Source organism: Culex quinquefasciatus, chromosome 3, assembly GCF_015732765.1.
Source record: "Culex quinquefasciatus strain JHB chromosome 3, VPISU_Cqui_1.0_pri_paternal, whole genome shotgun sequence".
Classification (NCBI taxonomy): domain Eukaryota; kingdom Metazoa; phylum Arthropoda; class Insecta; order Diptera; family Culicidae; genus Culex; species Culex quinquefasciatus.
In genome coordinates this window covers 17581391-17593858 of record NC_051863.1, presented here as the reverse complement: position 1 = coordinate 17593858, position 12468 = coordinate 17581391, and the positions used below count along the sequence as shown (strand labels likewise).

General features: G+C 34.8%; 2 protein-coding genes across 2 annotated transcripts in view; both read right to left on the bottom strand.

Annotated features, from left to right (window-relative positions):
• LOC6046220 (zinc finger MYM-type protein 4) overlaps nucleotides 1-3596 on the bottom strand; it is a 28660-nt gene extending 25064 nt beyond the window's left edge. The window contains exon 1 of the mRNA XM_038259078.1: nucleotides 3475-3596. The gene's annotated coding sequence lies outside the window, so the exon portion shown is untranslated. The remainder of the gene's footprint in view (nucleotides 1-3474) is intronic.
• Nucleotides 3597-8588: 4992 nt separating this feature from the next.
• LOC6046225 (short coiled-coil protein homolog) lies at nucleotides 8589-9783 on the bottom strand. The gene is made up of 2 exons (XM_001863413.2): nucleotides 9530-9783; nucleotides 8589-9286 (listed from the first exon to the last, which is right to left on the bottom strand). Exons 1-2 carry the CDS (start codon nucleotides 9594-9596, stop codon nucleotides 8913-8915), a joined length of 441 nt encoding a protein of 146 aa, XP_001863448.1. The 5' UTR covers nucleotides 9597-9783; the 3' UTR covers nucleotides 8589-8912.
• Nucleotides 9784-12468: the final 2685 nt, after the last annotated feature.

The following is a 12468-nucleotide window of genomic DNA, read 5'->3' as shown; positions in this document are numbered from 1 at the left end:
TTTTATTTTTGAGAGAAAAAAAAGTTTTTGCGGTGCTGTACATTGTAATTTTATAAAAGTCCAAACATGTTAAATATGATTATCTATGCAGAAAAAGGCATTTAAGATTGTTCTCAGTTAATTAGACCTATTTCCATTGAAATATTTTATAAAAGTCCAAACATGTTAAATATGATTATCTATGCAGAAAAAGGCATTTAAGATTGTTCTCAGTTAATTAGACCTATTTGCATTGAAATATTTTTTTGAAAAAAATATTTTTTTGCCCCCTGATTTTACGGACCATTTTTGAGAAGGGTGGGGGGGGGGGCGACATAATCTTTGAAAAATATTTGCAAAGGCCTTATATGACTTTTAAAAAAAGCTCTAGAATAAAAAAAAACAAATTTAATTCAATAAAAATGTCTTAATTCAAAACTCAAGGAACAAAATTAGCGAAGGATCAAAATCCAAAACACCAATAAAGTACAAATTCTAAAACAAAAATATTCAAAAATTAAAACAATATAAAATCAAAAATTCTGCAAAATAGGGGAACAGCATGTAATTCCAGCGTGCCTCTAATGTTGGCAGGTCGGAACTTTGTCGTTCAATTAAAGCTAATTAAAAGCGTTTTCAACTGAAATCGAGTGATAAATAGCTCAATAAGAAGTGAGCAAGCATGTTTCTATCAAAAGTTTTGCAAAATCAGTTGTTTAAATAGTGAAAATTAGCAAATTGAATGGAGTTAGGAGCGAGTGCTTAACCTGCTAAACATACGAGAATTTCCCCTACTTACTTAAAAATCCAAAAAAAAAACTAAAATTTTGTAAAGTCAAATACAAATATTGAAAAATTTATACACTATTCAGGCATCATTCCCTACGAAAACTGCACGATTCACAATCCGATCGAGCCCTAATTTGGTCTGCTAGTTCCTTGGCCGACATACTCAGACCCATATTTTTTTTGTTTGACTTACGCCGTGATAGATGGTTATTAAAATTGCAATTTCAATTTTAATTTTCGCAAAAAAATCACATTTGAAAAAATCACAACTTTACACCATATCAACCGATCAACGCAAATGAAAGGTGATAGGTTAGGCTTTCATGGAAGAAGTTCCAAAAATCTAGACTAACATTTCAAAAGAATGTATGAAAACTGAAAAATTCGGTTTTTCTTTGAGCCCGAGACCTTCAAGCCTATGTCTGAAAATAATATTTAGGATTCCTCGAAACATTTAACTTAACATATTGAAAAATTGGATAGCAATTTTTGGACCACCCTAACACGGCGGAGGTCCCCCTAACGACCAAACAAAAAAAAACGGGTCTTATTATTTCAACCAGACCAAGTTAGTTACCTCCCAGACCCGATCGAAAGACTTCTTTTAGAATTGAGCTGTCGTGGGCAGTTGCTTTATAAAAAAATATAAAAAAGCTAAACTTTAGAAATTCAAACATTCTGAAATTTAGAAATTCAAAAATTAAATTATTGAAAAATCAAAGAATCTAGGAATTCATTGGTTAGAAAAAAAATCTTAACTTAAAATAAAAAATTAAAAAGGGTGATTCAACCATAACGAAATGTAGGTTTTCAAATGAACAAATCTGGAGTTTTTTTAAAAGGTCCTATAAACCAAATTTTCATTTTTTGCTTTTTGGGTGTTTTTGAATACCCCTGACTCAAGGCGGTTCTAAAAACACCCAAAAAGCAAAAATCGAAAATTTGGTTTATTGGACCATTTAAAAAAAACTCCAGAAAAAAAAAAATTAAAAATGTAAAAAATCAGAATGCATGAATTTAAAAATTTAAAAATAAAATTCTAAAATTCAAAGAAAAATTATTTTAATTTGAATATTTTTTTGAAGAAATTCAAACAATTTAAAAAAAAAATTAAATCTAAAAAAAGAAATATCAAAATTCATCGACCAAAAAACATATAGCAATGAAATTCAGAAACTTCAAAATTCAAGGGGATTAAAAAATTAAAAAAAGATCGAAGATTTACCTTTTATCAAATTTGTGATTAACGAGATTTTTCAAATATTTGTTTTCGTCTCGGATAAAAAAATCAGAAATTCGAAACTATAGGAATTCAAAAGTACATATCTGGAGTTTTTTTTTTGAAAAGGTCCAATAAACCAAATTTCCAGTTTTTGCTTTTTGGGTGTTTTTAGAACCGCCTTGAGTCAGGGGTATTAAAAAACACCCAAAAAGCAAAAACTGAAAATTTGATTTATTGGTCCTTTTCAAAAAAAAAACTCCAGATATATTCAAATATCAAAAATAAGGAATTTAAAAATTAAAAGGTTTAAAAATTTAAAATTTAAAAATCAAACAATCAAATAAAAAATGAAAAATAAACAAACTTTGAATAAAAAAAACTGTTAATTTAAAATTTTAAATCAAGGAATTTTATAATTAAGCGTCTCGTGGCGCAGGGGTAGCGGCTTCGGCTGCCGATCCCGATGATGCTATGAGACGCGGGTTCGATTCCCGCCTTATCCACTGAGCTTCTATCGGATGGTGAAGTAAAACGTCGGTCCCGGTTTCTCCTGTCTCGTCAGAGGCGCTGGAGCAGAAATCCCACGTTAGAGGAAGGCCATGCCCCGGGGGGCGTAGTGCCAATAGTTTCGTTTTCGTTAAAAAAATAATAATTCAGCAATGAAAAAAATAAAAAAAAAGATTAAAAAAATAGGGTCAGGAAAAAATATGATATGACTCCAAAAATGCTACAAAATTATCTATTTTTTGTTTTTGTTTTTTTTTCAAGATGGCGGCATATCGGCATTTTGAGAATATACCAATATTTAAAAATAAAAAAATAAAATTTATAAATTACTAAGTTTACATTTTTTTATTTTTTCAACATTTTGATTTTTTGCTTCCCAACGATAGGTCCTATAAACATATGGAAGGCAATAGCTTGCAGAACCCTTTCAAACAAAAAACTCTAGATATACACTGATATTATATTAATTTGTTAACTTGAAGTTTGAGAAATATTTGCAACGGCCTAGCTTGCATCGTCGGCCTAGCTATTGAAAAACCAAGCAAAACAATATCAATGGGTCAAGATGAGTTCGTAAACAAAAAACGTCAGTAGTTTTTATATAACAAGTGATCAGGATACTCTCTTTGTTTACAAACTTGCCACTGACCCATTTGCATTGTTTTGCTTGAATTGAATTAAAACTTTTTAACCAAAACCGGTCAACTCAAATCCGCCCAACTTCAGCCGCAGGGGTGAATGCAACTGGCAAAACATTCCCCTCACTTGCAAGAAAATTCCCACTATCCGGTGCGCCTTTCAAGCCAAAAGCTCCGCACCGCCGTCAATGAGCTCGATGTTGCTAGCCCGGCTCGCAAGCCGTCAAAGTTGGCTCCGAAAATGACGCCTTCTCGGAGTTTCGATTTTTCAATTTTTATTTTGCCGAAGATCAGCACCGAGCAAGCCCGGCACCGGCCGCAAACATCCGTCCCACGTACCTGGTCCACCGGCGGCACTTTTGCGCGGACTTTGCCGTGGTTTCACCCGAATTGGTTTCACTTTTTTGCACTTTTTCGTCCACTTTTAAAGTTCTGGCACTGCACGCTCGCACTCTTTCGGCTGACCACTCTACCGGCCTCGCAGGTCATTGGGACGGTGTGCGCGGCGGCGTGTGACGTCACGCGGGTTGGCCATCGGAGCTTTTTTGTTTGGCGCGCCTGCAACACAATCCCCGTCGGATTCCGCGAAGAAAGGTATTTGTTTTGGTAACGATTGTGGAGAGGACTTTTCGTGCTTTTCGTGGTATTCGGCACAGATTTGATAAAACATTTTTATTTTTGAGATGTTGATCTTGTAACAATATTTAGCATAGTGTAATATTTAAAATTATAGAATAGGTATTTCATGCAAAAAATAACATCATAAATTATGCATAAATTAAAGTAAAATAATGTGGATTTGTTCACAAACACCGCAAAAAATAACACAGATCTGTTTAATTTAAAAAAAAAATGGAATTATTTTGTTTTTTTTTTTTTATTATTTTGTTAATAGGTTTACGAAAGGTGTTCTCAAAATCGAATGATAAAACAATAGCTGTCCTCCGAAGCTAGTTTTCAACATCTCAGGTTTTGTAAAACAGTATTCTTCTATCTCGGGATTTACAAAACAGTTTCAGATTATCTAAATAACTAGTTTTTTTTAAGGCCTATGAACTATTGTGCTTCATATGTTTATAAGACGCCGGGACTCGTGGTGTAGGGGCAAGCGTGGTTTCCTCTCATCCAGTCGGCCTGAGTTCGATCCCAGAAGGTCCCGGTGGCATTTTTCGAGACGAGATTTGCCTGATCACGTTTATAAGACCTATTCGAAAAAATCATCTGGACTTGTAAAACCAAAAATTGAAAAAAAGGAAATGAACATTTACAAATCTTATAATAAATAAATCAAAGTTTAAATCTGAAAACATGAAAAATAAATTAAAAATCAAACAACTGATACAAATCTAATACAATGTCCTAAAGCCTTAGATAAATTTGTATGCACAACGGCAAAAAACACGATTAAAACCCATTTCTGATCACTTTTTAATTCATTTTTGCAGTCTATCCCCCTCTTGTCGTGAACTGTCACTTGAGCAAAAGGGATAGACTTTTTGTTTACGCCCAATTGAACTGTCACTACGGATTTCTTTTGTCGAACAATGGTGTTGAAGCGTCAACATCAGTTTGACAAATGGTTTTTACGGTTGAGAGCTTTTTTTCGAAAACGTTCGAATTAGCGAGCATTCGAATTAACGAATCCGCTCTGTAATCATAACAAAATAAAACAGCTACTGGACATCTACAAATTTGAAATCTGAATATCTAATAATCTGAAAATCTATAAAAATTATAAACTGAAAATTAATAAAAATATAGAATTTTGAGGCCAGGTAAAATACATTAAATTTCAAAATAAAATTCCAAAAATATAAAAGTGTGAAAATCTTGGTAAAAATCTTAGAGTTAAATCCTCGGTTAGATCTCAAAATCCTGGAATCAAAAATTTAAGATAACCTTAAAATAAAAAACTCATAAATTCTAGAATAAAAAAAAACAATAAAATTGTGGTAAAACAACTTAAAATCTTCTTAATTAAAGAATGTGAAATATAAATTGGAAATCATAAACAATAAAAAGCCTCTAGAAATTTAAACATTAGAAATTTTCAAGTCATTGGAATTTAAAAATCTTTAAATTAGAAGTAAACCATGAAGAAAAAACAAAATGATGAGATCAGAAATCGTGCTTGCCATTTCATTACGGCACATAACTTTTTTAACCAAGAGTGTGTTTCATCCTTCACATCGTTTACCGTGTCATTTGAGTGAAAGGGGTACACTATTGTTTACAAAAGTTATGTGCCCTTTTGAAATGTTGGGCTCCAAATATAGAAATCAAAAGATAAAAAAATCTGAAATACCTTTTTGAAAGAATTGAATCTAAAATTCCATCCAAAAATATAAATATCTAAGCATCTAAAAATCTTTTAAAGCTTAAAATATAAAATCTCTGATATTTAAAATTATAGAAATTTTAAAACTTTGTAATCCTAAAATTTTTATAAAAATAATTTCTAAAAACCCTTAAATCTGGAAATATAGAAATCATAAAATCTTGAAATTAGAAGAAAATAAAAAAAAAATCTGAGATCTAAGAATATATAGAAAAAAAATCTAAAGCAAAATGTTAAATGTTAAAAAATTATGCAACCTGCATGAATAACTCAAAAGTGATGCAAATGCATATTGGACATTGATGCGAACAGGGGTAGTGAACATTTTGAAAACTCAAAAATATATTTAAAATTCAAAACATGAACAAATCAAGAGATTTTTATTTTGTATTTATTAAGGAACTTTTAACTTTCGGGTCCTATTAAGAGATTTAAAAATTATGCAAAAATCCTTTATCTTAAAAACTTGTGATTTTAATCACCCAAATAAAAGTAAAAAATATGAAAATCTAAAATTATGACAATCTGAAGATATGAAAATCTAGGAATTTTAAAATAATGACTCAAAAACCTTGATAAATAAATTTGAAATGTAATAAAAATCTAAAATCATTCAATTTAATTTAAAAATAACTAACAATCGAGAAATTTTAAAAAAATCTTTATTTCAATACAAATTTAAAAAAATGCAATACAAATAAAAAAATCCAAATTTCATTCACAATCAAAACATTTTAAACATCCAAAAATCTAAAAAGCAGTAAATTTAAATATCTAAGCGTCTAGAAACTTGACTTATCTTAAAATATAAAATCAAAAAAATTTAAATGAAAATCTGTCTATGTTTTAATCTTCAAAATCTTAAAAAATGAATTCCTTAAATTCTTGGATCAAACCATTTTTAAATCTACAAATCGATTGTTTTGGTAATGTTGGTACCACTGCGTGATTTTGACATTTCGGGCGTGCACCATTCGTAACGACATCTTCGCTTAAAAATTCGCAATTCGCAATTCGCAATTTTCAGTGTAAGAACGGGCCTTGACCGATCTTATGCACCAGGTTCCCGACGAACACGCACTGCCCTTACACCTACATCTCACCCTTGCTCTGAGTCAGTACGAGCAGCACGCTAGAACACGCTTTGAGTGTTCGTGCCAGGCATGCACACCTTCTTTTCCGGTTACGCATTTTAACTCGGCCGGGGGTGGTACATTACGTAGGGTTTGATGTAAGTATAAGCGCCTAACCATTTATAGTGTGCCTATCAACTTTCATAAAGCCAAAACTGTTTTATTTTTAGTTTGAATTCAAAAACTAATTGTTATTTACTGTGTATTGTTTTCTCCTGAAATCTTCCCTATTGTTGAGTCGTGTTTATCTGTTGCTATTTCTTTTGTCGCGGTGTTTTGTTACAATATTTTGGTCCTAAGCATTTTATAAAAGTTTTTCAAAAGTACAATAGTAATATTTGTGTTAATCCTTTAATCATTTCATAAATTGAGTCAGGGCTCGAACCTCACTTGCTTAAGAAAAAGGTGAAGTTTCAAAACAATGGACAGTGAAAGAAATATACTATGTAAAGAATCAATAGTAAAAGAAAGATAGTAATTTATGAAGAAGATAAAGAAATTAACAATAGTTAATGAAAAGAGATAACAAACAAGCTTAGATTATTGTTATGATGGGCAATTTACAGGGAAGATGAGAAATTATTTAAATAGATAAATAAAGAAAAGGCACATGATAAACAAAATTGACATCGCTGCCAAATTAAGGGAAAGCAGACAGTTTGTTGCAGCAGCATCAATTAGTAAAATAGAGTAGAAAAGCGTTGAGAAATAAGAGAATCAAATAAGTAAAATCGAAATCAAATGGAGGATAGTAAACAGAAGCTGCTTTAGAGAATCAGTGAAACAAAATTAACAGAATATAGATGATAGATAAAAACGGAAAGAAGAGAAACCCCGTTGTGTGATGTTTCAGGTACATCCACAGCAGTTGACTCAACATACTGCGAATCAAAACAATACCGTCTACAATCACAAATTACTTCCCTTTCCCACATTGTCGCGCCCCTTTCTTCTAGCCGTCTCGACTCTGACCCTCGCTGGTCAAAGGTTTACGATCCGTTTCCACAGGCCACCAGCTAGGTCATCATGAAAACCAAGCCAACGTGGAGGTAAGAAAATAGGACACTTGCAAGGAACCAGAGCTATACTGTCCTGATCAAGAAAGATCTAACAGGACTACGGACGTAGTCAGTGACGCTCCTTCCAGGATGTTCCTCGCCTGATCGTCAACTGAAGAGGTATCATCAGCATCATTCGCACTTGGCCTGCAACGACATCTTCGCTTAAAAATCTGGATAAAAGTTGTGGACCTTTAGATTTATTTATTTTATTCTGGGACATTTTTAGAGACAAAATTGAGCAAGAACAAGATAATACAGTGTTGCGGAAACTTTCGGATAATAAAAACAAGAAAAAAAAAAACGATTTGTGGAAAAAGCGAAGAATTTATTTAATACACCTTTTTTTTCTTTAATATTTTCATTATAATCGTGAGTGAATGTTACTATTTCGAATCACATTAGTAGTAGTAGTTGTAGTAGCAGGTAGGATGCATAAAACTTAAAAAGAACTCAAGTTTTAAAAGCACATTAAAAAATAAACTTAATACGTCAATCATTCGAGGAAATCTTTAAGCTTATACAACTAAGGAAAAACTGGAGAGCGCTCATGCTTCACTGTCACTGTATAAGAAGAGAGATAATAAATGCTCATTCGAGGATCGAGATTTTTTTTAGTGTGAAGGGCACAAAACGGGGATTTCGATATTTAACACAAGTAAACGAAACGAAACTAAATAATAAACACTAATCGTAATGCCTAACTGCGACCAGACTATAGTGATGGCTAAATATATGTGTCATATATTGTTTGTTTTCAATCCTTTTTATAAAAATAAAAACTTATCGAATTAGCAGTACTTGATTTTTACCTTCAATATACACATATGTTTAAACTAAATTACATGCAGTTTTGTTTGCCTGCGCGTGGAACAAGCGCCTCCACGCACGTGAATCTCATCATGCTTCCTATCTTTTTTTTTCTTTTTTGATTTATATCTTACGGGCAAAAATAAGCGCGATTCCGCGAATCTCTTCTACAAGTCTGTGTCTGTTCTGTGTGTGTTTATGTTGAGTGTGTCTTTACAAAGCGTTTTGTTTCGTGTGTTTTTTTTTTGTTCGCAATTGCCTAGCACCAGCGCGCGCGCACGCGACGAATCTCTAGTTGTGAGTATGTAAATAAAACGGACTTTTTTTGTGTGTTGTTATCCTGCGCGTAAACGAAATCGAACGAGTTTTTTTTGCTTTCTCTGTCTTCTGCTGCGTTTGAGAATTCTTTGGTCTGCGATTCGAGGTGTCGAGAAAAGCTTACTTTTTCTTCTGCGACGAGGACGACGAGCCGGAACCGGACGCCTGGCCCTGCTGGTTCGTGGCCTGAAAGACGGACGAAGCCGACATCAGGTTCTCGATGTACTGGCCGAGGACCTGGTTTTCCGAGCGCAGCTTCAGGTTCTCCTCCTTGACGCTCTCGACCCGCTGCGACAGATCGTCCAGCGTGTTCTGCAGCTCCAGCACCTGCGAAATGAGCCGGGCGCGTTCCTCCTGCTCGTCCGGATCTGGACACTCGCCGCCCTCGAGGAAGTGCCGCGGGCTGGAGTTGCCGTTGGTGTACGAGCTGGCGATCGAGTCCAGCGAGCGCCCGTTCTGCATGTACTTGGAGCTGTCATCGTCGTTGATGATCACTGTTGGGGGAGAGAAATTCTGATTAGGTTTCATCTGTGAATTTTGAGTCTGTGCCAATTTCTAGAGGAACTTTCAAAACAAACTATTCACAATGTGTCATTTCTCTTGCTAATCAATCAATCCAAGTAACTGTTCAGCACTGTCCTACCCTCTAATCAATCCTAAAACTAACTTAAATTGACCCACTTAATATCCCACTCCCCAGAAAAAAAAAAAAAAACAAGAAGGAAAAAGTGACTCACCTTCCAGATCGTCGTCCGCCAGCGGAATGTCCTCCGTGGATTTCAGCGACATTGCCGAGGAGTCCATGCTCTTAGGCTGCTGATCGGTCTCTTAGCCCTTTCGAAACCCGCTTTCCAAGCCAAATTACGAGTAAATTTCCTCCCCAAAATCCCTGCACAAATCACGACTTTCCTGAATATCGACGTTTTTTGCCTTCTTTCGCTGCAGTGCGATGGTGATGATGGTTGTTTGACACTTTGACAGAAAATGCACTTTTTCGAAGCAACTTTTTGACAGTTCGATGCAGTGCGCGCGCAAGCAAAACAAAAACAGGAATAGGGTTGGCAGAGAGTTGTGCGATGAGTTTTGAATATAAAAATTAAAAAAAAAATCGTTTAGTTTGCTTTTCATTTTGAAATGCATCTATTGATTTGTAAAAAAATATATATTTTTATATTTATATAAAATAATTTAATATCATTATTGAAAAATACAACTTCATAAAAAAGCTTAAATAACCCGAATCCATGGTCTGACCATTTTTGCCTTCTTTCAACCTCGCTTTCAACAAATCAAAATCTGGAGGTTTTTCTCAAAAGGTCCAGCAAATTTTTAGAGAACTAATTCAGCCAATTTAAGATTATAAAGAAAAAAATATTTCGGAAGAGTTTTAAAATGACACTCGATTGTTTTTTTCTCAGGTGCAAGTTTTGGATGTCCGCTGTTTATCAATCGGACTGGACTCACAATCCAGAGGTCGCCGGTTCAAATTCCGCGGCGGGAGCCCTTAACTTCTACCTGGAGTTTTTTTTAAAGGCCCAATAAACCAAATTTGCAAAATTTGTTTTTGGGTGTTTTAAATACCCCTGACTGGAAATTTGGTTTATTGGACCTTAAAAAAAACTCCAGAATATGGATATTCAGCGCCGTCGCTCCGTGCCATAATCCCGTACACTTAAAAGCCCATAACGGTGAAGTCCTTGTAGATAAAATAAAGATACTAGTGGTTGGTACTAGCAATAGTGCCCGACAGCTATAAAGTCAACTTCCTTTTCGTTTTTTCGCAATTTTTGGATGCAGAATTGAATTTTCAATCTAAAAGTACTCAATAGTTGAAATATTATAAAGTTCACCGTTTTATATAACCATTTTCTCAAGAAATTTGTCCTTTTCCAGATTTTAGAAAACGCATTAAAAATAATGCGCATCCTCGTCCATCTCTCAAAAAAAAAAAAAACAAAGTATTTTCGAAAAATTGCAAAAATACTCTACTTTCAATGCAGTCCCGACTAAAATATTCTGTGTTCTTGGTTGTTAGCTTAAGCTAAGTACGGAGCCTGAGATTCTTGGGGAAAAAAATAAATGATTAAAATATTTTAAAATTCAATATGTAAAAACTTTAACAACTAAATTGAAAAAATCATAGATTTTTGATTTGATGTCATAACCAACAGGACCATAAGGATGGCCTATGTAGCAGTTGCCTATATATTTAAAAATTAAAAAAATCAAAATTCAGAAATGCAATAATCCAAGTACCAGAATTCAGGAATGCAAAACCAACATATTTAAAAAAATATCTTGATTTTCTTAAATAAAAAATTCTAAAATTAAAAAAAAACTAAATTGAAAATAATCAATAAGGCTGTTGTAAATATTTTTGAAAGATTTATTTTAAAATCCCCCCTTTCCTTCAAAATTGGCTTCAAAAATCAGAGGGCAATCAAGTTTTTATTTCAAAAAAAAATAAATTTAAGTGCATTTATCTGAAATTATTTTAATAATTTTTAGCAAATCAAAAATCAAATTATTCGCTCTACAGCATTGCCTTGGCCTGGGCGTTCTCGATTACGAGATTCCTATTCGAAACTAGGTGTCCGAAGGCTTGATTGTTGAGGCAGGCCCAGGGAGCCAACTCCTACAACTGGACTGAGCTAACGACCTAATCTTTTGGTTAGACTGGGACCAACATTTACTTCCCCATCCGACGGAAGGCGTGATCAGACAAATCTCGTCTCAAAATTTGCCACCGGGACCTTCTGGGATCAAACTCAGGCCGACTCGGTGAGAGGCAACCACGCTTACCCCTACACCACGGTCCCTGCCGAGGAGTCTACTGACTTTTGAAGAGCATGCTTTTATTTTTTTTTTGGGAATTTCAAAGTTTTTTTTTTAATTTTCGAAGGAAGATAATTTAATTTCCGACTAGTTCCCTCCTTGACCTGATACATAGTTTAACTAACAAGTTATCGTACCCAATAAAACAACAAATTACAAATTACAAAAAAAAACAGTATAAAAAATCAAACTGAAGAAATTGCGAAGATGGAGCTCTGGGTCCAGCCGTGTTATTTGTATTTTGTTACTCATGTATTTATGTTTTGTATTATATGTTAACAAAATTACAACCCATAGTAATGTATTTCGAAATTTGAAGGCGCATCATCACCGGTAGTCGTGCCTACTATGGACTCTACAAGACCCTTCGGTCTGGGCATCTTTCCCGGCGTACAAAGTGTACCATGTACGAAACGCTGATAAGACCCATCGTCCGCTACGGGCACGAGACGTGGACGATGCTCGAGGAGGACCTGCAAGCGCTTGAAGTTTTTGAACGGCGAGTGCTTAGGACGATCTTTGGCGGCGTGCGTGAGAACACTGTATGGAGGAGAAGGATGAATCACGAGCTGGCGCAACTCTACGGCAAGCCAAATATTCGGAAGTTCGCCAAGGCTGGCCGAATCCGGTGGGCCGGACACGTCGCAAGAATGCCGGACGCGCTGGATGCGCGCCAACCGAACCAGACTATCAATCCGGTGAAGTTGGTGTTCAATTCGGAGCCGGTTGGTACGCGGCGGAGGGGGGCGCAACGTGCAAGGTGGTTGAACCAAGTGGAGGAAGATCTGGAAAGTGTGGGAGTTCCGCAGCCGAATTCGAGAGTAGCAGCCCAGGACCGAGT